General features: G+C 49.1%; 1 protein-coding gene across 3 annotated transcripts in view; it reads left to right on the top strand.

The window, feature by feature from the left end:
* The window catches only part of MAPRE2 (microtubule associated protein RP/EB family member 2), a 123,726-nt gene that overhangs the window by 75,420 nt on the left and 23,149 nt on the right, over positions 1-25,157 (top strand). For all 3 annotated transcript variants that reach the window (XM_079784598.1, XM_079784597.1, XM_079784596.1), the window contains 2 exons: positions 14,995-15,140; positions 19,646-19,859. In XM_079784598.1, coding sequence (XP_079640724.1) covers positions 14,995-15,140; positions 19,646-19,859 — 360 coding nt within the window. The remainder of the gene's footprint in view (positions 1-14,994; positions 15,141-19,645; positions 19,860-25,157) is intronic.

The raw sequence follows: 25,157 nt of genomic DNA, 5'->3' as shown, positions 1-25,157 counted from the left end.
AGCAGAGAAGCTGGAGGGTCGTGGGAATGTGCTCATGCTCTTCCTTTGTTATGGGAGCCCAGAGACCTCGTTTTGTTCTTTGGTTCTTGGCCCTCTGAACCTGAAACATGCATTTTGGAAATTCACATTTCATATCTGAAATAATCCTATTCAATCCTATTCTTTATTTTTTTAAGATTTTTTTATTGCTCTCTAGAGAGGGAGGAGGGGAGAGGGAGAGGGAGAGAAATATCGATCTGAAAGAGAAATATTGATCGGCTGCCTCCTGCACGCCCCCACCCCCGAAACCCAGGCATGCGCCCCAACTGGGAATCGAGCCAGCAACCTCTTAGTGCATGGGGTGACGCCCAACCAACTGAGTCACACCAGCCTATTCATTTTTATTTTTTATTGATTTCATAGGGGGAGAGAGAGATAAAAACATCAATGATGAGAGAGAATCATGGATTGGCTGCCTCTTGCATGCCCCCTACTGGGGATCGAGCCCACAACCCGGCATGCGCCCTTGACCGGAATCAAACTGGAACCCTTCAGTCCGCAGTCCCAACACACTATCCACTGAGCCAAACTGGCTAGGGCCAGCCTATTCATTCTTAAAGCTCTGATTATTTTAACCGTAATAAAGTAGAATACATCATTTTATACTTTAGGGGTGTAATGATGTCATAATGTTGCAACTTTTACATATTTCTCTTTACTATTTTCATTGTGCTTTTATATATAGTATTCATTTCAATTCTTATAACAACCCTGTGCAGAAGAATAGGAGTTTTTAATTCCTATTTTATATAAGAGGATAAAAGCTCAAAGAAAGGGAAGATGATTTTTGTCCAGAAAAGCTTGTCTTTGCCTTGTCTGGGTCCCTGGCCAAACAGCCATGCACATTTAGTGGATGGTCAATAACTACTTATGAAATGGAATTTAATTGAAATGCTGTTCAAACCAAGATAGGATTTGGGCCAAGAGGAGGAAGATGGAAACCTTGAGTAAATACCATTTAGGTATCGATTCCATGTTCTAACCTGTTGTTTTATGTATTCCTGAAGTCAGCATATATTTATTGAGTGCCTACAGCATGTCTGATGGGCTGGGATCTGGGATGCAGCCATATACAAAAAATACAGGTCAGACCCAGTTAGGACCCATTCTTAGTGCATGGGGTGACGCCCAACCAACTGAGTCACACCAGTCTATTCATTTTTATTTTTTATTGATTTCATAGTTCTCCTTGACACATTGGTAACCAGAGCATTCAAGGTTTCTCCTCAGCTTACCCACGTACAAAGCAAAGGTGGAACAAGGCCATTGGATAAAAGTAGACATCGCATCATCAGACAGCATATAACACTAATGTTGTCTGTGCACCATCAGACAGCATGTAACACTAATGTTGTCTGTGCACCACCAGACAGCATGTAACACTAATGTCTGTGCACCATCAGACAGCATGTAACACTGATGTCTGTGCACCATCAGACGGCATGTAACACTGATGTCTGTGCACCATCAGACGGCATGTAACACTAATGTTGTCTGTGCACCATCAGACAGCATGTAACACTGATGTCTGTGCACCATCAGACGGCATGTAACACTGATGTCTGTGCACCATCAGACGGCATGTAGCACTGATGTCTGTGCACCATCAGATGGCATGTAACACTAATGTTGTCTGTGCACCATCAGACAGCCTGTAACACTGATGTCTGTGCACCATCAGACAGCATATAACACTGATGTCTGTGCACCATCAGACATCATGTAACACTGATGTCTGTGCACCATCAGACGGCATGTAGCACTGATGTCTGTGCACCATCAGACGGCATGTAACACTGATGTCTGTGCACCATCAGAGGGCATGTAGCACTGATGTCTGTGCACCATCAGACGGCATGTAGCACTGATGTCTGTGCACCATCAGACGGCATGTAGCACTGATGTCTGTGCACCATCAGACGGCATGTAGCACTGATGTCTGTGCACCATCAGACGGCATGTAACACTGATGTCTGTGCACCATCAGACGGCATGTAGCACTGATGTCTGTGCACCATCAGATGGCATGTAGCACTGATGTCTGTGCACCATCAGACGGCATGTAGCACTGATGTCTGTGCACCATCAGACGGCATGTAACACTGATGTCTGTGCACCATCAGACGGCATGTAGCACTGATGTCTGTGCACCATCAGACGGCATATAATACTGATGTCTGTGCACCATCAGACGGCATGTAGCACTGATGTCTGTGCACCATCAGACAGCATGTAACACTGATGTCTGTGCACCATCAGACGGCATGTAACACTAATGTCTGTGCACCATCAGACAGCATATAACACTAATGTTGTCTGTGCACCATCAAACAGCATGTAGCACTGATGTCTGTGCACCATCAGACAGCATGTAACACTGATGTCTGTGCACCATCAGACAGCATGTATCACTGATGTCTGTGCACCATCAGACAGCATGTAACACTGATGTCTGTGCACCATCAGACAGCATGTAACACTGATGGGCATCTGTGCATGAGAACATCTGAAGCATTAGTAGGCTACCAGTTTCTACCCAACTAAGATGGCCAAGCCAAGTATCTCCACGTTCTGCTGTTCTTCAGAGGAAAATGTTTTTGTAACCCTTTTTGTTCTGAACTGTGTTTTTAGCTGTACAGTTGATCATCCATGTAGGCACTATTTTTTTAAAAAGTGTCTGCCCTAGCCGGCTTGGCTCAGTGGATAAAGCGTCAGCCTGCAGACTGGAAGGTCCCAGGTTCGATCCCGGCCAAGGGCACATGCCTGAGTTGCAGGCTCAATCCCCAGTGGGGGGCGTGCAGGAGGCAGCCAATCAACGATTCTCTCTCATCACTGAGGTTTCTATCTCTCTCTCCTTCTCCCTTCCTCTCTGAAATCAATAACGATTTTTTTAAAAAGTGTCAGAAGTCCCTGTCCGATGCTAGACATGTGAGAATTGCATTCCTGGAAACAGAGTAATCGAATTGCTTGGCAACTCTCCAGTTAGCCATCACCCTTCAGGCTGGGTTTTTCTGCCCCGTCACCATTACATCATCCTGTTCTCTCTGTTCCAAGGGTTTGTTCTTACCCAAGTATGAACACTCATAAGCTTTTATGACCAAGTTATTTGACAGTGAGAAGCATGTGAGGTGAGACCCGCGCCAGCCCGGCTTCCTGCAGTCGCTCAGCATTCCCCTCCGGGAGGCTCGCCGTCCACGTGCCTTCCCCCTGGATCGCGCTGCGGCGGCTCCTGGCGGCGCTCCAGAGCGTTCAGGAGCTAACGTGGAATGAAAACACGGACGTCAGTTTTAAAATGACCCGTAATTGTGTTTAAATCCACTGTTCCAAGAAACCTCCTGCCCGCGTTCTTTTTCCTTTTCACTGAAATGAAATTCCATCCTGCTTCTCTTTCTCCTGGGGGCACCCGATTGGCTCGTGGGGTAAACACTGGCACGTTCCTCACACGAGTTTGGGTTCTCCCTGATGGAGCTGCGCTGAGGAAAGCGGCGTGTTCTGGATGAACGTGGGAACTGCAAAGGAAGCGATTCCTGTGGAAACGCCCGCTCTGACCCCGCACCGCCTTCATGCACAGCGGGGGCGGCTCCGCTGACTGCGGGGCGCCCTTTGTGCCAGCCTGGCCTCCCGGGCTCTCCGGCCCTCGGCCTCGAGCGGGGAGCCCGTCTCTGGACAGGCGAGGACCTGACTGTTGGCCAGAGCTGGCGGCTGGGCCCGGGGAGGGGCCATCAGGGAGGAGCCCTCGGCCTGCCTGCCTGGGGCAGGTGGCGTGGCTTAGGTCGGGGAGAGCCCTGGGGAGGGCCGGGGCCCTGTGTCGCGGGATGCGTGTGCGGGCCAGCCCAGACCCTCACGTCTGCGGGACTAAGCGCCGCGTCATCCGCTGCGATGCCTGGAGTTTCCGTAGGCCTGGGAGAGCCCTGTCCACGGGGTGATAAGGGTAACGATTCAGTAGAAATCCCCTGAGAAACGGGGGAAAGTGTGTAAGCTTCGGGTTTCTTACCCTTAATCTCATTTGCCCTTAAAAGAGAGATGTCCTTAAAATAGGGTTTTAGGCATTCTCTCTGTAGACATAAGCATTGGCTCCCTACTACCCACCCACCTAAATTAACTTCTTTTTCTCCTGGCTTTCAAAGTCACGTGCCTGCAACCCACCTTTCAATATCTGCCTCCATTATTCCCCCACCCACCCCCCCACCCCCGCCATGGCCTACATTTTCCCAAACTCTAACTCTCTGTCTTCCCACCCCTGAGGGCCACCTGCAGTGCTGCCTCCCCCCCCCCCCCGCCCCCGCCCGTTCCTCCCCATCTCCTCCAGCCAGATGCCAGCTCGCCTCTCCCTCTCTGGGCTTCCCGCCCCCCCCCCCCCCATTCCTCCCCATCACCTCCAGCCAGATGCCAGCTCGCCTCTCCCTCTCCGTGGTCAGGGCCCTGCAGCCTCACGCCCCCTGGGCACCTGTAACCCCGGCCCCCGGCCTCGGAGGGTGAGCTCCCTGAAGACCGAGGGGACCCTGCAAGTTGACTTGATCTGTGACGACATTGATTCCTCTCTTGGGTTTCACTGGGCGGGGTTTGAACTCCTTTGGTGCTGGGGCGTCTTTGCGATCCATAGTTGAGCACTTACAGTTGTCTCGTACTTGTGTTGGTGTTCCCACGTGTGTTTCTCTGTTCTCTCCAAGCTAAATTCCTGGGTTCTTTAAGATCGAAATCACATTCCTCAGTAAGTTTTTGTTGGCTTACTGGTTTTCCATTGATGAATAAAGTGGCATCTTTCAAAAACACCTACAGGTAGATGGGCATTTCCTCAGCGGTGACGTATAGCCCCGAAAATGCGACAGGAAAGCTCATTTTTGCCTCCTACTCAAGCTTTTCTGAAATAAGCCTTCCGTTTATACAGTCAGTCATGTAACTTCGGCACTTCCAAACAACTCTTTGCCCATCAGAGGAGGCAGTACAAACAACTGTGTGAAAATACGTGCGTGCACACGGAGAACTGTACAGCTTTCTAGAACTTTCCATTTTGATGACGCTCCTAAGAAAACGGCCCCTTTCAGAATGGGCTTCCTATGTACCGTTCTAACTTGTTCTTTATTTGTAATGAGAAGGCGTTCTGGGCCTCCTTTCCTTCCCTCTCTAGAATGCCAGACGCTAACTTTAGCTCTGCTCTCGACTTCCGCGCTGGGACATCTCCCTGCCAGTTTAGGTATCAGGCTCCTGGGAGCCAGTGACATTTTGTCCTGCCCGGCGTTCCTGCCTGCTCCCCCCTCCACTCCATTCCTCCCCCCTCCTCCATCCTCCATCCTGCCTGCACTTCATTCCTCCCCCTCCTTCATCGTCCATCCTGCCTGCACTCCATTCCTCCCCCTCCTTCATCCTCCATCCTGCCTGCACTCCATTCCTCCCCCTCCTCCATCCTCCATCCTGCCTGCACTCCATTCCTCCCCCTCCTCCATCCTCCATCCTGCCTGCACTCCAAATCCTCTCCCCCTCCTTCATCCTCCATCCTGCCTGCACTCCATTCCTCCCCCTCCTCCATCCTCGATCCTGCCTGCACCCCAAATCCTCTCCCCTCCTTCATCCTCCATCCTGCCTGCACTCCATTCCTCCCCCTCCTCCATCCTGCCTGCACTCTATTCCTCCCCCTCCTCCATCCTCCATCCTGCCTGCACTCCATTCCTCCTCCTCCTCCATCCTCCATCCTGCCTGCACTCCATTCCTCCCCCTCCTCCATCCTGCCTGCACTCTATTCCTCCCCCTCCTCCATCCTCCATCCTGCCTGCACTCCATTCCTCCTCCTCCTCCATCCTCCATCCTGCCTGCACTCCATTCCTCCCCTTCCTCCATCCTCCATCCTGCCTGCACTCCATTCCTCCCCCTCCTTCATCCTCCATCCTGCCTGCACTCCATTCCTCCCCCTCCTTCATCCTCCATCCTGCCTGCACTCCATTCCTCCCCTTCCTCCATCCTCCATCCTGCCTGCACTCCATTCCTCCCCTTCCTCCATCCTCCATCCTGCCTGCACTCCATTCCTCCCCCTCCTTCATCCTCCATCCTGCCTGCACTCCATTCCTCCCCCTCCTCCATCCTCCATCCTGCCTGCACTCCATTCCTCCCCCTCCTCCATCCTGCCTGCACTCCATTCCTCCCCCCTCCTCCATCCTCGATCCTGCCTGCACCCCAAATCCTCTCCCCTCCTTCATCCTCCATCCTGCCTGCACTCCATTCCTCCCCCTCCTCCATCCTGCCTGCACTCTATTCCTCCCCCTCCTCCATCCTCCATCCTGCCTGCACTCCATTCCTCCTCCTCCTCCATCCTCCATCCTGCCTGCACTCCATTCCTCCCCCTCCTCCATCCTCCATCCTGCCTGCACTCCATTCCTCCCCCTCCTCCATCCTCCATCCTGCCTGCACTCCATTCCTCCCCCTCCTCCATCCTCCATCCTGCCTGCACTCTATTCCTCCCCCTCCTCCATCCTCCATCCTGCCTGCACTCCATTCCTCCCCCTCCTCCATCCTCCATCCTGCCTGCACTCCATTCCTCCTCCTCCTCCATCCTCCATCCTGCCTGCACTCCATTCCTCCCCCCTTCTTCATCCTCCATCCTGCCTGCACTCCATTCCTCCCCCTCCTCCATCCTCCATCCTGCCTGCACTCCATTCCTCCCCCTCCTCCATCCTCCATCCTGCCTGCACTCCATTCCTCCCCCCTCCTCCATCCTCCATCCTGCCTGCTCCCCCCTCCTTCATCCTCCATCCTGCCTGCACTCCATTCCTCCCCCTCCTTCATCCTCCATCCTGCCTGCACTCCATTCCTCCCCCTCCTCCATCCTCCATCCTGCCTGCACTCCATTCCTCCCCCTCCTCCATCCTGCCTGCACTCCATTCCTCCCCCTCCTCCATCCTCAATCCTGCCTGCACTCCATTCCTCCCCCTCCTCCATCCTCCATCCTGCCTGCACTCCATTCCTCCCCCTCCTCCATCCTCCATCCTGCCTGCACTCCATTCCTCCCCCTCCTCCATCCTCCATCCTGCCTGCACTCCATTCCTCCCCCCTCCTTCATCCTCCATCCTGCCTGCACTCCATTCCTCCCCCTCCTCCATCCTCCATCCTGCCTGCACTCCATTCCTCCCCCTCCTTCATCCTCCATCCTGCCTGCACTCCATTCCTCCCCCTCCTCCATCCTCCATCCTGCCTGCACTCCATTCCTCCCCCTCCTTCATCCTCCATCCTGCCTGCACTCCATTCCTCCCCCTCCTTCATCCTCCATCCTGCCTGCACTCCATTCCTCCCCCTCCTCCATCCTCCATCCTGCCTGCTCCCCCCTCCTTCATCCTCCATCCTGCCTGCACTCCAAATCCTCTCCCCCTCCTTCATCCTCCATCCTGCCTGCACTCCATTCCTCCCCCTCCTCCATCCTCCATCCTGCCTGCTCCCCCCTCCTTCATCCTCCATCCTGCCTGCACTCCAAATCCTCTCCCCCTCCTTCATCCTCCATCCTGCCTGCACTCCAAATCCTCTCCCCCTCCTTCATCCTCCATCCTGCCTGCACTCCAAATCCTCTCCCCCTCCTTCATCCTCCATCCTGCCTGCACTCCATTCCTCCCCCTCCTTCATCCTCCATCCTGCCTGCACTCCATTCCTCCCCCTCCTTCATCCTCCATCCTGCCTGCACTCCATTCCTCCCCCCTCCTTCATCCTCCATCCTGCCTGCACTCCATTCCTCCCCCTCCTTCATCCTCCATCCTGCCTGCACTCCATTCCTCCCCCTCCTTCATCCTCCATCCTGCCTGCACTCCATTCCTCCCCCTCCTTCATCCTCCATCCTGCCTGCACTCCATTCCTCCCCCCTCCTTCATCCTCCATCCTGCCTGCACTCCATTCCTCCCCCTCCTTCATCCTCCATCCTGCCTGCACTCCATTCCTCCTCCTCCTCCATCCTCCATCCTGCCTGCACTCCATTCCTCCCCCCTCCTTCATCCTCCATCCTGCCTGCACTCCATTCCTCCCCCTCCTTCATCCTCCATCCTGCCTGCACTCCATTCCTCCCCCTCCTCCATCCTTCATCCTGCCTGCACTCCGAGTCCTCCTCCCTCCTTCATCCTCGATCCCTTGTAGAGGCCAAAAGGTGAATGCATTTCCCTGAAGGACACCACCGGTGTTAGCTAGACGTGAAACCACGCACCCAGCACCTGGCCCTCAGTTAGCAGATGGAAGAAATCTCCCAGACCAACAAGATAGTTCATCACTTGCCATTTCTTTCTTCATCCAGTTGGCTGAATCCTTTTTTGTATCAACAGGCAGACTTGAAGTTTTGTACTTTTTCCCTAAAGCATTGAAGTGCAAGGTGACCAGTTACAGGGTAGCGAAGATTTCATTGGAGAGAACAAGTGTGAACTGTCCATTTATACTTCGGCGTTCTTTACATTACAGTTTTTCAACTCAGAAAGTTATAGTTAACTAGAGGCCCAGTGCACGAAATTCGTGTACTTGGGAGGTCCCCCAGCCTGGCCTGCACCCTCTCGCAATCCAGGAGCCCTCGGGGGATATCCAACTGATGGCAGCCGGACACCCTTAGCACTGCTGCTGAGGTTGGAGAGGCTCCCGCCACCGGCTTCTGGATGAGTGGTGCTCCCCCTGTGGGAGCGCACTGACCACCAGGGGGCAGCTCCTGCATTGAGTGTTTGCCCCCAGTGGTCAGTGCACATCATAGCGACCAGTCATTCCATGTTCAGTCAATTTGCATATTAGCCTTTTATTATATAGGGTTTCTACAAAAAGTTATTTTCACAAATACCACTCTTAATATATTAGCTCACTTCTGAATATTGTGCCTTTTTATTTGTTATAGTCCAGCTATTTCTCTGAAATTTACTTTTTAATAAAAATATTGATGCCTACATATTAATCAAGGGCTATTGGTATGCAGACCTTCACTCTGTTGAAAATTCCTTTTGAAAGGTAAAGGAAAATATTCTTCATTCTTCCGTGATTTTTTGGTGAAGAAGCACTTTTAAATTAATTCAGCACATTGATCTTAATATTTGACCAATTTTCTCTACGGCAGAACTCATTTTTTAACATTGTTTTGCAATGCTTTTTTTTCATTTTTAATTTTTTTTTGTTAACCCTCGCCCAAGGATATTTTTCCTATTGATTTCTAGAGAGAATGGAAGGGAGGGGGAGAGAGAGAGAGAGAAACATTGATTGGTTGCCTCCCGCATGCACCCCAACTGGGGCCAAGGTTCAAGCCTGCAACCAAGGTACATGCCCTTGACCAGAATCAAACCCTAGACCCTTCAGTCCATGGGCCAACGATCTGTCCACTGAGCCAAACAGGCTAAGACTGCAAGCTTCTTAATAAAAAATCTGAAAGACAACTTTACTTTCTAAAAAGTATTCTTGCTTCTTTTTAAAAAACCGTTTTTATTGATTTTTGAGAGAGAGGAAGGGAGGCGGAGAGAGAAACATCAATTGGTTGCCTCCCATATGCACCCCACAACCTGGGCATGTGCCTGCCCGGAATTCGAACCGGTGACCCCTTGGTGCATGGGACGACACTCCACCGACTGAGCCTCCCGGCCAGGCAGCCTTGGTTCCTGAAGGCAGGTTGTGACGGGATGTTGGCACCTTGACCTGCAGCTTGCAGCCGCCTCCTAAGATCCTTCAGAAGGGTTATGTCCCATGAAACAGTAAGAACCCGAGGGCACATACGGGTGAACACCCAGCCCTGTGGGTGCCAGGCCTTTCACTGGGGCTGTGGATACTCATAACAGCACGTCTGCTTGAGAAACGGTTGCTGGCTTATTCCTTTCTCTGGGAAAGAAGCGAGATGGAAATGGCCTTTGAGGACTCACTCGGGGTGTGTGTGTGGGGGGGGGGGGGAGGAGGGCTTTTCAGCACTCTGCCCAGCTCACGTAGGCCTCCTGTCTGTCCGTGGGCGTGGCATCCTCCTGCTGGTCGTCACTCCGTCCCTCTGCATGGGACCGGCTTGAAATCGCCTGTCCGTGGGACTTACTGAAAATCTGAATTAGAAGTTTCTGCCTTCCCTCCATGCCGTGCGGGAGCAGCAGGAAGCTCAGTGGAGGGCCCTGGGGCTTGCAGGCGGGAGCTCAGTGGAGACGGGGTTTCTGAGCCCCCGTCTGGCTGCTGCCTCTGTGCTGGGCAGGTGCAGCGGCCTGCTGAGCCCGTGACCGTGACCGGAGGGAGTGAGGCCGGTGACAGGCTATCGGCTGCCGTTCGTGCCAGGGCCGAGAGCCGCCTGTGCAGCAGCAGGGAGCTCCTCCGAACGCCAGCATGTTTTTGTTGGATTAGAGAAATGCAGTTGAACTTGGGGATTTTCAGTTCCTTTAAAGCATTCATGTTTCAAAGCCTCATTTCACAGCGGCCTTACGCTCTCCGAGCCTGTGCTGTGTAGGCAGAGAGGGGGCCAGAGTGGGGAAGAGGCCGCCTCCGTTTTGCAGTCTCACTCTCCTTGGGAGGAAGCCCGGACTCCCCAGAGGGGGCACGGCCGTGGCCGGAGGTGTGGGCCTTGGCGACATGACTGATGCTTTTCTGTAGTAAGATCCGTGATCCATTCAAGGAAAGACAGGGCTGAGAGCGGAAAGAGCTGACATGATTTTGTGATTAATACGAAAGCTGTTTAATATTCAACTAAATTCTACTATGAAAGCTAGTTCTAAAATGAAAGTTATTTAATATTCACCTACTGAAGAGAAAGAAATGTGGTTGTGTTGCTGAGTAGATACATACCCAGAGCTCAAAGGGCATGCGTGGGAGATAGCATCACCTGACCTGCAATCCGGGAGGGCGTCCGTAGGCGGTGCCCCTGGGAGTGTGTGCAGCTGGGTACTCGTGTCTCTTACGGCGACTGTGACAGAAGATGGTCGTGGCTGGGAGCAGGAGCACTGGCAAAAGTCTTAGTCATATGAGGATGAAGCATTATCTCCAAATTAGCAGAAATGTCCGGTGTCCCTTACAAGGGAAGTTGAGAATTAGAGAATCGTCTAATTTTAGAGCTGGGAGAGCTATGCAGACCTGACGTTTTGCAGATGGGAATACTGTTGGCCTAGAAGAGCGTGATGACATGTCACGGTTCATTCAAGATGAGGAAGGCTTCGCTCCGAGGAGAAGCAGCCCCGCTCTGTCCTTCCCCGCCCCCTCCCTGCTGGTGGTGGATTGAGAGACTAGCGATTGCAAATCGTCTAGATCTCATCATGTAGAGGTCTCCGTACATTAAGGTGGTCGTTGGTTTCTTCTGACCCTTCATCAGCACCAAGTAAGGCTGGGCAAAGTTGGGACTAAGTCCCTCAATGATATAGGCATTTCTGTATTATAGTTTCTTGGCCTGTGAAAAATTCAGATGGGCGATGTGAGTTGCTGTGGCAGAAACTGATATAACTTGATGCCTTCTCCAAAGATTGCATCGTATTTCAAGGAAAGTGCTCTGAGATTTTGATAGTAGTTATATTTCTATGTATATGTGTGTGTAAATATATACAGGAGGAGCGGGAGGGCAGGGGAGAGGTGAAATGCTTATTATATGTATATATCTATTATACACATGTGTAAAATGAAATTATTAAAAGTGTATATTAATACATAAAATCATAACATTGGCAGCTCTTCAGAATGTTAAATATAGAGTTAGCATATTCCACTCCCACGTGAGTCCCAAGAGAACTAAAAACTTAAGTCCGTGCAAAATCTTGTCCACAAATCTTCATAGCAGCGCGAATGGACAATAAAACGTGTATAGTCATAATATTCAATAATAACAATAGAGTATTACTGAATCATAAAAAGGAGTATGAGCTTCGGATATACCACAACATGGATGAACCTTGAAAATTTTTTGCTAAGTGAGAGAAACCAGACACAAAGGCCACCTATTTCATTATTTCATTTATATTAAATATCAAAATTAGGCGAATTCATAGAGACAGAAAATAGATTAGTGGTTATGAGAGCCTTGGGGGAGGAAAGAAGAGAGAATTGCTGCTAATAGGTATGGCGTTTCTTTTGGGGGTGATTAAAATCTTCGGATGGATGCACAATTCTGTGACTATATTAAAAACCATGAAATGTACTTTAAAAGGTTGAACTTTATGATGTGTGCATTATATCTTAATAAAGTTCTGTTATTAAGTAGTAAATGACTAATTTTTTAAAAAAAAATTATTTTCTATATTCCATGAATGACAAATTAAAAAATATAATGGAAAGGCTAACTGCATGATAAAATTCAAGAGATTTTTAGGAGGAAAGGGGAAATTATTCTACAGATAGCAGTACATTTTAAATCTAGAAAGAGACCTAAATGCATGTATTTGGAAAGTAATATATAGTAAAGATACTGTTTTTCTTCAGTGGGAAAAGTGTAGGTCGTTTGTGAAATAATGGTGTTCAACACTTAGCTACCCTTATCAGTTGGCCTTTTGGGTTGAAACTAGAAGAAAATAATCCTGGCAAGCCTGAGCAGAAAACGCCTTTAAAGCAGGGTGGGGGACGTCCGGCCGTCTGCGGCCCGGGACGTCATTTGGTCCGGCCCTGCCAGGGCGTTGGGGGTGAGTCATTGAATGCTGGACGAAGATACGGGCTGATGTTTCAGTGGATGATGTTGTATGGCCCTGGGCTCGCGTTACAGATATCTACGTGGCCCTGGAGGAAAAAAGGCTCCCCAGCCCTGATTTAAAGGAAGGGTACTGGGGAACAGCATCAGTGGGGAACCAAACTCAGAAAATGACAGCAACCACACGGTGCTCAGGAGCCCGAACAGCCGGCCTCGCGCCCCGGACAGGTGGTGAGGAGGCCACAGGGCCACGTCGCTGTTTCACTTCTCCGGACCCCACCGCTGCCACCGTGACTGCGTTCTCGGGGTCCCTGCGTGTTCCTGCCGCTCCCTCCGACCCCGAGACCCAGCGAGCCCCCAGATGCAGAGCCTGGGCGTGGGCCTGCGTGGTCACCGCGGGGGGGGGGGGGGGGGGGGGCGGAGGCGGGGCCCTGGAGCTTCAACTCAGGGAGGAAGGTGCCCAAACGCTGGAGCCCAAAATGCCGACTTCCACTCACACGTGGGTCAGCATGACTAGAACCGCCCTGTGTCTGTCAGAGACCGGAATAAACTCCACGTGGTTCAGAATGTCAGTGTAAGGCCTGGGACCATAAAAGTATTTGAAGAAAAGGCACGTGAATATTTATGTAATCTTGGTTTGGGAAAGCTGCTGAGCACGATGTAAAAATCGGAAAGCCGTTAAAAAGGTCAGTAAAGACCATTGTATGACTCAGGAAGGGAATCATGGTCTGTTACATTAAAAAAAAAAAAAAAAAAGTACATCCCAGAACATAAACAGTGGTTTTCTCTGCCTCCCTCTGTTAAGTTTATTGTTGTTTTTCTCAAGAGCTATTTGTACATTTTTTTAGTAAGTGATTTGGTGGATTCTTTGTAAGAATCCAAAGCCATCTGGCTCTGCATGGGTAAGATTTATGCTAAACTCTACGAAAGTGAAAAGTCTTGAGAGAGCAGGCAATGAGACTGTGTAGTTAGACACCTCCATTTTTTAAAAATAATGTGAAGGTGGCTGTTGGAATTCACCCCATCTGGTGGCACTTCAAGAGGGAGAACTGAATAGCTGAATGGTGCACACGCCCACGGTCAGGATGTTTCTCGTCCCTCCCCTGATGTTTTTGTTTGGCTTGCTCTACCTTGTCTTGTTTTAAAGAGAACCCATCTGCCGGACTAGAGATGGGCCAGGTAGTGTAGGGTACCGGCATCTACGGGGCAGCATCCCGGATGTAAAGGCTGCAGGACGTACTCACTGGGGCCTGTAGCTCAGCACGGCATGCTCTTACCCGGAGTGAGCTGCCCCGCCATGTCCTGTCTAGCAGCCCTTAGCCTACGCCCTGGGATGGCTCTGCCCTCTTCCCTTGGATTCCGGTCCCGGTAATGGATGCTCAGCATCCGTCTGACACGGGACACCCAGTGGGTCTTCGGGTAAAGGTGAGTCGCCCGCGGAACGAAGGCTTCGCACAGAAACCCTGATCCGAAGGTGAAAGGAGCCTTCCTGTTCCAGAAAGGCCGGCCCCGGGGCCTCCCAGGAGCACCCCCCAGGCCTGGGGAAGCAGAGGAGAGGGCAGCAACGCCCCCTCGCGCTTTCCTCCTCGTCAGAGAGAGAGGACCCTCCTGGCTTTGAATCTCTCTTTCTCGACGCCCTCAGACTTGACCATAAAGAATATCTGAATCAGTCAACATAACGTGGCAGGAATTTTCCAGTTGAAATTGTCATGATCTAAAGTTCATTTTAGAAATGAGAGACTTCCGGGTAAACCTTTTTTCTATGACCATTGCCTCCGGGGACTCTGCGCGTGTTTGTGACTTTCACTCCCCGATCAGAGCAGCGTGACACTGGGCCTCTGTGGGCTTCAGAGTCGCCCTCCTCCGTGTCCCATGGGAGCCCCGTGGCCGGGGCTGGATCGCACGGGTCTGCCCTGCCCCGGTGTGCGGGGGCTTGGTGAGCGTCTCCCCCGTGCCCCTTGGTGCAGCGGCGTGAACTGCTCGGCCTGTGTGTCTCCCGAGCTGCCCGTTTCATGAGCATTTGGGTCGTTGCCTCGTGTTAAAGTTGCTGCTCTTTTTGCCTTACATGTATGTATTTTGATGACGTGGCGCCGGATGAAAGAACAAACAGGGCCCTGTTGTTTCTGGTGGGAGCGAGGCAGAGCTGTTTGACCCGCTTTCCTGGACAGGAGGGTCTGAGGTTGTGCTCACTGTCCATGACCCCCGGCGACGCTGTGGGCACCGGGCACCGTCCCTTCCCGCCCACACCCCAGCCGGGACCGGGAGGGCCTCGGGTGGTAGGAGGGGCGTGCGGGGCCGGGAGGCTGCGGGTGATGACGGCCCCCTCCTGCCCAGCGTCCCCAGCGGCACCGGGACGGATGGCGAGACTCACGCCCGCGCTCTCCTTGTCTCCCCAGGAGCGGCCTACTGCCAGTTCATGGACATGCTCTTCCCCGGCTGCATCAGTTTGAAGAAAGTGAAATTCCAGGCCAAGCTGGAGCACGAGTACATTCACAACTTCAAACTGCTGCAGGCATCCTTCAAGCGGATGAATGTTGATAAGGTAGGAGACTCCGGGGTACCTCCACTCAATGCACTTTCTTTCCTTAACATGGATCTTGTGTGGAAATGGACAATGGATATCAGTGGAACAGATCTAGCTCTCTTAGCAGTAGGTTGGGGTCTGTACAAAGCATAGGGCATCAACCCTAGCTTCCCATATTTGTTTGAGGTTTTTATTTAAGGAGATTCCTAAACATGTAGCCATTAGACTGAAAACCCTCCTAGAAATTGCAGGTGCTAAACTTTGTTCTCTGCTTTAGCATGGCAAATAACAGGTGCTTATGTTTGCCACGTGCCACTGGGGTTCTTCCTGTATTTTGTTCCTTTGGGGAACCAGTGGTAGTCGTGGAAGCAGCATGGGCTGAGCAAATTATACTTAACTTCTCCGAGTCTCAGTTTACCCATCTGTAAAACAGGACTGAAACCCCGTTCCCTGTGGTTACTAGGTGTACTGGTTAACAATGCGGATTTTTTACAATAGATGGAGTTACACATATGTTGGTATATGTGCAATTTGATATGTGTGCTATTTTGTTGTATTGACAGCAACTTCAAAACTTCATATATCAAATTTTCTGAAGGTGTTAACATCATAGATATTTTTACGCTTAAAAATGTCGAATTTCGTGCCAAAAATAAAGAGCATTTGCGGGAAATTTTAACTCATTATTTTGAAGAAAAGTGATGCTGAAAGTCATCGTATACTTCGGGAAGCTTATGGTGAACATGCTCCATCTCAAGATACTTGTGAACGCTGGTTTAAATGCTTTAAAAATGATGATTTCGATGTGAAAGGCAAAGACATCCAGGTCAACGGAAAAAGTTTGAAGACCAACAATGACAAGCACTATTGGATGAAGATGCGTGTCAAACTCAAAAACAACTTGCAGAAAGATTAAATGTTGCTCAGCAAACAATTTCCAATCGTTTACAAGCAATGGGAAAGATTTTAAAGGAAGGAAAATGGGTGCCACATCAACTGAACGAAAGACAAATGGAAAACTGAAAAGTCATCAGTAAAATGTTGCTTCAACTGCACGAAAGAAAGTCTTTTTTTGCATCGAATTGTGACTGGCGATGAAAGTGGATTTACCTTGAGAATTCCAAATGCACAAAATCATGGGTTGATCCAGGTCAACCATCAACATGGACTGCAAGGCCAAATTGCTTCGGAAAGAAGACAGTGCTCTGCGTTTGGTGGGATCAGGAAGGTGTGGTGTATTATGAGCTTCTAAAACCAGGTGAAACCGTTAATACTGATCGCTACCGACAACAAATAATCAGTTTGAAGCACGCTTTGATCGTGAAATGACCAGAATGTTCCAGAAGACACGGCAAAGTAATTTTGCTTCATGATAATGCACCATCACACACTTCAAAACCAGTTAAAGACACGTTAAAAGATCTTGCCTGGGAAGTATTAACCCACCCGCCGTATTCACCAGACCTTGCTCCTTCAGATGACCACTTGTTCCGATCGATGGCACACGCACTTTCTGAGCAGCACTTCAAAACGTACCAAGAAGTGGAAAATTGGGTCTCTGAATGGTTTGCCTCAAAACAAGAAAAGTTCTATTGGGACGGTATCCACAAATTACCTGAAAGATAGGGGAAATGTGTAGCTAGCGATGGACATTACTTTGAATAAAGCACTTTTGATGTTTCTCTTGAAATTATCATGTTTTCTTTGATTATAAAATCCGCTATTATTAACCGGTACACCTGGTATATGAAGTTCAAGTGAGGAAACGCATGAAGATGTCCAGCATGGTATACACATGCAGATTCTCTGTCGGTGTCCATAAATTGTCCTTTTTTCCCCTTTGGATTTTTTAATTTTGTCCTAGAGTGATACAAATGGAGGTAAACTGGATCCCCCCGCCCCCCACTGAAGGACGATTGCTAAAGTCCATGCAATCTGTACCTTTCCTCCATTCACATACATATGAACCCATATTATTCCCTTAGGGTCTGTTTCTTAGAGGGAACAGGCTTGGAAAGAAATTAATTTTGAATAAGAGAAAATAAATAAGCCAGCCGGGGAGAAATGGAAAACTTTTCTTTGCATAGATAATAGCAATAAATAGGCTCTGGAAATAAAAACTAAAGTCCTGGGTTATTAAGAAATGGAAGTTAAATAAAGGAAAAGAGAAAGGTTTGGCAAATCGAAGGTATTTTCAATTTAATGCATTTAATACCTTTCTAAATAAAAACATTCTTACCAAACTATTATTAAAATCTTAGTTTTCCTTTTCTCAGAATTTTCATTTCAAAACATATTCTCTTCAGCATCTCAACCTTCTGAGTGCTTTTCAGCTTCGTGTTTATGTCCTTTGCTGTGGTTACTGTCCAGTTAGCTCCTTCAGAACCAGGGCTGTGCGGGTTCCCCTTCCTGAGCAGCAGCATCCCCCACGTCGTCTCTCATTTTTCAGCAGCTGCTTCTAGTCTGAAAGAAACCCCCTTTTGTGGGTTTACTGCTGGAGCATGCTCTCTAACAATCAGGGCTCCGCGCTCTCCAGAAGCACAGGCACAGAGCGGATGAGCCCTTGTCAGGAGGACCGAAGATGAGACCCTTGGGTGGAGGAAGACGCCCCGATGGCCTTTCCTGGCCTCGCCGCTTCCTGTGCTGTGATTCCGCCCAGAGGCCCTTGAGAGACGCGGCCCCTGTGCACGCCTGCCCGAGCCTTCACTCTGTAGGGAGTGCCGAGTTAAGCCAGCGGAAGGGAGTGCTCCTTTAATGGCCAGTGGGCACCATCATCTACGTCTGTTCATCAATGTTCATGTGCGGCAGAGAGCAAAATCCACAGCGTGTTCATTAAAGGGCTTCTGCACCAGGAAGGCACTTCCTTAAACAATCAATAGCAGCACACACACAACCTGTAAGTCAGGAGACAAGGAAATCTGTAAATGGCTCAGTGAAGAGTCGGCCAAGTGCCTGTGGGGGCAGGCGCCCCTGAGGTCTGGGGGGAGAAGAGATTCGGCATCGAGTCCCCATCACCGGAGGAGCCTTCGTGAGACACGTGGCTTCTCTGTGTTTTGTTCTGTACTCGACTTGCATTCAGTTTCAGCCGCACACACATCTTCTCTGAAACTGTGTTTTGCGAATGACGGAGTGTAACGGATGCCCTGAAATGCTGCGGTTCCTTTTTCTCTGCCAATGTGTCCTGGACCTTTGGGTCTCCCTCCTTTTCTAAAGTGGCCTCATGGCCCACAGGATGCCCATGGCACATCTCTCCTGAGGCGGTGAGTGCTGCTGGAAGGTAGTTGACACAGGCCCCGCTGGCCTCCTGGGCAGTGCGCTGCGTCCTTGGAGCGCTGGGTGTGTCTGGATTCACACTCACACACATGCGCACACACAACCTGACCCGCCCCCAGCTTTATCGCTCTTGGGGCTCACGCTCAGGGCTCACACGTGTTCCAGCCCACGGGTGAGGAAGTAGGACTCTGGTAACGGTGCGGTTTGGACAAGCACGCACCTCCCATCTCCCTGTAGGCGTAGCTGCCCCTGCGAGGAAGCAAAGCGGTCACACCACACACTTCCCGACCGAGCACCCAGGCTCCTGCGAGCTCCGAAGGGAACTGCCTGGCTCTGTAGGCCGCCGATAGGAAAGGAAGAGCTGAGGTTCTTCTTAGACGTTGAGGTTCATGCTCGCATCTCCTCCAGGCTGCCTTCCGTGACTCCCCTAACCAGCCCCATCCCTTCCGCTGCTCTCCCACGGCACGCTAGCTGCGCTCCCGTGCACCCCAAGAATCACTGGGCCCTGCACTGGGTGGTTAGCTGTTTGGTGCCTCTGTGCAGGCTCCCTGGGACCGTTAGGCTGGTGTGTGCTTACAGTGATTTGAGTCTGTGTGTTCACACTCTCTAGTAGCTGTAATCCTTTGAAGCGTTTATTCCGACACAACTGGACCAAGTGCTACAAAGAAATAAGGAAAATCCATCAGTCTTGAAACAACACAGTATCCCAGGCCCGTGATTTGGGGGGGATGCTCTGGCAATAAACACACTCTAAAGAGCACCGGCCCCTGTTTGCTGAGGGTATTCCTTGTTTTGTCAGGTTGTTCAGAAATGTTAAATAATTCCAAGAAAGCCAACTACAATATTTTTAAAATATATTTGTATTGATGTCAGAGAGGAATGGAGGGGGAGAGAGAGAAACATCAATGATGAGAGAGAACCATTGATCGGCTGCCTCCTGCACGCCCCACACTGGGGATCAAGCCTGCAACCCAGGCATGCGCCCTGACCGGGAATCGAACTGTGACCTCCTGGTTCATAGGTCGACCCTCAACCACTGAGCCACGCCAGCTGGGCCCAACTACAACAATGTAGGTGTTTTTTTCAATATGGTGAAAAATGACGAATTCTCGACGAGGGCTGGCTGAGAAGCTGGGGGGGAGCCCGTGGTGGTGAGGGGCAGGCACGTGGGAACAGTTCGCGGAGGGGCCGCTGCAGTTGCTCCACCACAGGCGAGCCCGGCGGGGACTCAGCGTGGCCTCCTGTTGCAGGTGATCCCGGTGGAGAAGCTCGTGAAGGGGCGTTTCCAGGACAACCTGGACTTCATCCAGTGGTTCAAGAAGTTCTACGACGCCAACTACGACGGCAAGGAGTACGACCCCGTCGAAGCACGGCAAGGCCAGGACGCAATTCCTCCCCCCGACCCTGGCGAACAGATCTTCAACCTGCCCAAAAAGTCGCACCACGCCAACTCCCCCACCGCAGGTAAGCGCTGCGCCCCGCCGATTCTCCCGCCGTGGCGTCCCGGTGCCCCCGTCTGTCTGGCCTCGCTCCCCCCCTCGCCGAGGCCTCTCGGTGGCAGTCTGACGCCCACCCGTCATCGAACTGTCGCCGGGGCAGGCTGTTCACTTTACATCCCGGGAGCCGCTGTTAAAATAACACCCAGGGGTGGATTTCATTTTCCTCGCGTGTGTTTTTGAGAAATTTCTAGTAGTCTGTTTAGACTTTGACTGAGGTGTTTTACTGCTTAGTTGCTGGCAGTACGTACCAGAATATGAGCCGATTTATGCTTTTAAGTCTGAATCACCTGTGATCCTTCAAGGAAATGCGGGAAGTCTACCCCCATCTCCAAGGGACAGGGCCAGCTTCTACGTGACGATGCTCAGCAAGACGCGTTTTGTCCAAAAGGGAAGTCATGAGGGTGAATCCCTAGAACTTTAAAGTTTTAAACCTTTGTGGACAGAAATCTTTCTAAAATACATTATAAACGTCCTTCCTCTAAGAAGCAGGTCTGACATCATTCACGGCCGTTTTCCTCCCGGACAAGTCGGGTTGTGTCCACCCCGAATGGGAGACACGGGGAGGTGTTTGCTGAGGGCGAGGCCGCTGTCGGGAAACGCACATCTGTCCCCGTTGTCGCACAGGGGCGCCCGGGCGGGAGCCCCCGCAGCGATCCCTGTCCCGCCTCCAGCTGGGTCGTTTCGTAGTGATCTGCATTCGTGGGAACGCAGTGGTGGGTACAGCCGAGCACGGGGCTGCGACCGCCTTCACTGCTTTTCCAGCTTGGCTTGGGAATACTTGATTCATGTCGCAGTGGGTCTCTCTCTCCCCAGATATCTCCTTAGATTAAAATTAACTCGCATGTCCTGACACTGACACGTTAGGAGCAGTAAGCGGAGGCTCCCGAGCATTCTTGGGGCAGAGGGACTGGATTAGCGGGACGCGATCGGTGATCCGCGTGCTGATAATTCAGAAGGGACTGTCCGCAGTGGCAAGAAAACGTTTCTTCCGTCGTACAGACGACGATAGAGATTGTCTCCTGTGTCTAACATGGTTGCACGCCACCCACGTGGTGCCTTCTGTGTTGTGAGCACGTGCTAGATTTTTCTGCCATCTCAGTACGGACACAGGATGTTTTGGGGGTTCAGAGAGGCCATGGAGCCCAGTGGTGTCTGCGTGTGGCTGGGCGACTTACCTGGGTGACTTACGTGGGCGACTTACCTGGGCTGTACAAGCGTCGGCGTAAGCAGAGGCTGTCGAGTAGGAGTGGACAGCTGCCTGGCAAGTCTTATTCGCTCTACGTGTGGAGGAATTGCATCTTGAATTGCTTTTGGTCTACTAACAAGGTCCGTGTATTAAAATACACATTTTCATGGTGATAGATACCTGCCGATGCATATTCCGTCATGAGCTGTGATGTTTGTAAATGCATTGCTGTGAGCTGTATCTGCAACTTGAGATAGCCGTTGGGGGATCAGTTTTTATGTGTGAGCACTTACTACACTTAAAAGGAAATTTGAGGGTGCAGTTCCTATGGCAACCACAGCTTAGACACATTGCAAATTCACATGCATTAATGTATTTAAATCAAACTCCCATATACAGATACAGTGCGAAGGATTTAGAGTTGCTATGGAAGTTGTGTCTGAGTTTTCTCTTTTCCTTAGGGATGTCAGGCTTCCAGACTTAAAATCAGATTAACAGAAATACTAGAAAAATGGTTTCAAAAAAGAAGCAACCTAAGAAGAATAATAGAATGAAGTATTTGAACAATCAGAATTAAATTTGTAAATGTATATTTAAACAAATACCACTTTTTCAAAAACTGTATTGAATACTTGAATACTTTCATTCTCAATTATCTTTAACTAGAGGCCCGATACATGAAATTCATACACTGGGCGGGGGGGTCCCTCAGCCCAGCCTGTGCCCTCTCGCAGTCCGGGAGCCCTTGGGGGATGTTCGACTAATGGCTTAGGCCTGCTCCCCACGGCAAGTGGGCCTAAGCCGTCAGTCGGACATCCTTAGCGCTGCCGCAGAAGCGGGAGAGGCCCCCTCCACCACCACTGCGCTCGCCAGCCGTGAGCCCAGCTTCTGGCTGAGCGGCGCTCCCCCTGTGGGAACACACGGACCACCAGGGGCAGCTCCTGCATTGAGCGTCTGTCCCCTGGTGGTCAGTGCGTGTAATAGCAACCAGTTGTTTCGCTGTTCGGTCGATTTGCATATTAGCCTTTTACTATATAGGATTGGGGGGTTCCCTGCGGCTGTTCATACAGCCTGAACAAGGTGATCAAGTTTATTCATTTGCTCAGCATTGTCTGGGCACTGGCTGAGCACCTGTAATTGAAGTGAGCATCGCCTGTCACCCGCTACGGGGAAAGAAGAGTTGCTTTCACTTTCCCAAAAAGTTTTTGTTTGTTTGTTTTTTTAGGAAAGGCTATGAAACGTAGCAGTTTATAGTGGTTTTTGTGCTTGTTTTGATCTTGACTTGACGACCCAAAATATGGTCTTTCGTGGTCAACATACCACCTGTTCTTGAAGATATGTATTCTGCTGTTGTTGGTTGCCTGGTATTTTAGAAACATCAGTAGTAGATAGTGTTAGAAAGAGCAGGTAGTAGGTAGTGTTGCTCAGATCCTCTGTTTTCACTCCTGTTTGTTGCTGTCTGGTTCTGACAACTGCTGCGAAGAGGCTGTTAGCATTGAATGTGGTCTGCCTGTTCTCCCTTAATGCTCTCAGTGTGCTTCCCGGGTTTAAGGCCGTGCTATTAGGTGCATACATGTTTGTGACAATTAAGTCGTCCTGATGAACTGACCTTTGCGCTTTCTGGTGCCCCTCTTTGCCTTTGGTAATACCTTTGTCTTCAAGTTTATTTTACCTGGTTCAACAGAGCCACGCCAGCTTCCTTATGCTCAGTGTTCGTATGGTATATCTTTCTCCCTGACAAGCTAATTTTGTTTTTAATGTTGAAAGTATTTTTCTTGTAAACAGCATTTAATTGGGTCTGGCATTTTTTATTAATTCTGGTCATCTCTGGACATTTGAGTATCCTGTCCATTACAGCTAAATGTAATTGGTTGGGTTTAGATCTGCCATGTTATCATTTGTTTTCGCTTGTCCTTTCTGTTTCTCCCTTCCTGTTGTCTTCTGGATTTTTAAAATATTTTTAGCATTCCGTCCTAATTCATCTTTTGTCTTTTTAACTATATCTCTTTGCATTAAAAGTTTTAATGGTTCTTCTAAGAATTACAGTATGTATATATTCTTATTTTTTTCACAGTGTACTTAAAATTAATATTCTGCTTCATGTAAAATGTGGAACCCTGGCAACCATCCTCCCCATCCTTTGTTATAGTTGGCATATATGTTACATCTACATACGTTATAAGCCCCTCAAGAAAATGTTAAAACCTTTATTTTAAATCAACACTGTTCAATGCAGTGGCTTTTGACCACTTTAAATGTGCTTATTCTTCATTGAAATGTGCTGTATGTATAAAATGCATGCTGGATTTAGAAGACTTAGTGTGAAAAAAATAAAACCACTTATAATTTTTATGTTGATTACATATAGAAATTATAGTTGGTATATATTTTGCATATTTTAAAATTAATATCTTAAAATTTTTTAATATTGCTACTAGAACTTTTTTAAATACTTAACATGGTTTATATTAAGCAGTGGTGCTTTATACAATCATGTATATTTTTTAAAAATTAAGAGAAGAATCATTTATTTTATTATTTTATATTTTTATCATTTCCAATGTTCTTCATTCCTGAACATCTGAGTTCCCTGCTGATTTCATTTCTCGTCAGACTGGGGAATTTTCTTTAGCATTTCTTATAGAACAGGTCCAGGGGCAAGAAATTCTTTAAGTTTATTTTTTCCTGTAAATATCTTTATTTCACCTTCATTCTTGAAGAATATTATCCCAGACAAAGAATGCAGACTAGTCTTTCTCTTTCTTTAAGCATTTTAAAGCTGTTGTTCATTGTCTGTGGCCTCCAGAGATAAGAAGTGCATACTCATTCTAATCCTTCTTCTTCTTATATAACATGTTGTTTTGCTCTGAAGTCAAGCTTTTCTATCTTTGGCTCCTGGTAGTGTGGCTGTGATGTGCCTAATCATGGTTTTCTTTGAATTTATCTTGCTTTGGAGTTTATTAAACATCTTAAATCTGCAAGTTTATGTCTCTTACCATATTTGGTAGGTTTACAGGCATTATTTTTTCAAATATTTTTTTTAGCTCCACACTCTCTATCTTACCCTTCTGGGACTCCTTTTATCTGTATGTTAGAGCTTTTGAAATTATCCCACAGGTCCCTGAGGTGCTTTACCAGGATTCGCTCTCTCTTTTTAAACTTTTGTTTTCAATTACAGTTTACATTCAGTATTGTTTTGTATTAATTTCAGGTACAGCATAGGGGTTAGACAGACATATACTTTACGTTTTCTCCCCTATATTTTCAGTACCCCCTGGCACCATACATAGTTATTATAATACTAGTGGCCCGGTGCACGGATTCATGCACATTGAAAGGAAATTAATTAGAATAAATATTTTAATGTCACTATTCACCCTTTTTCTATAATAGAAGTGTCAGAGATAAAAGAAAATTAGTGAAATGTATATGAAAATCCTATATAATAAAGAGCTAATATGCAAATGGTCATCATGCCTGAGCCAGGGGACCTGAGGCCGCGCCCTCCACCTTGGGGTCGGGGGACCTGAGGCCGTGCCCCCCACCCTGGCACTGGGGCTGGGGGACCTGAGGCCATGGCCCCACCCTGGTGCCACGGCTAGGGGACCTGAGGCTGCGCCACCCGCCCTGCGGGGCTTGATGGGGGTGAGGCTGACCGTGTCTGAGTTTCACACAATTTTGAGGCGCACGTGGGTGGGCCGGGACTTGACTCTGGGTCCTGCAGCGCACCCCAGATGCTGACAGGAGGGAGATTTTCATATACATTTTACTTATTTCCTTTCATCTCTGACACTTCTATTATAGAAAAGGGCAAATAGCAATATTAAAATATTTCCTCTAATTAATTCCCTTTTACTGTGCATGAATTTCGTGCACCAGGCCACTAGTAATATATAAGTTGATTAATAAACAGTAACAACATGACATAACAACAACAAAGACATGATATAAATACAAAAACATGATATAAAAACATTGATAAAAACAATGATTGATAAAATTGGTTAAACTTATTCTAATATCTCCCTGTATACCACATTAAGAGTGAAAACACTTTCAGAGTGTTGACTAATTAGC

This window comes from Cnephaeus nilssonii, assembly GCF_951640355.1.
Source record: "Cnephaeus nilssonii genome assembly, chromosome: 11".
Lineage (NCBI taxonomy): Eukaryota > Metazoa > Chordata > Mammalia > Chiroptera > Vespertilionidae > Cnephaeus > Cnephaeus nilssonii.
Note: the sequence above shows the minus strand (reverse complement) of the source record. Positions and strands in the feature narration are given on the sequence as shown.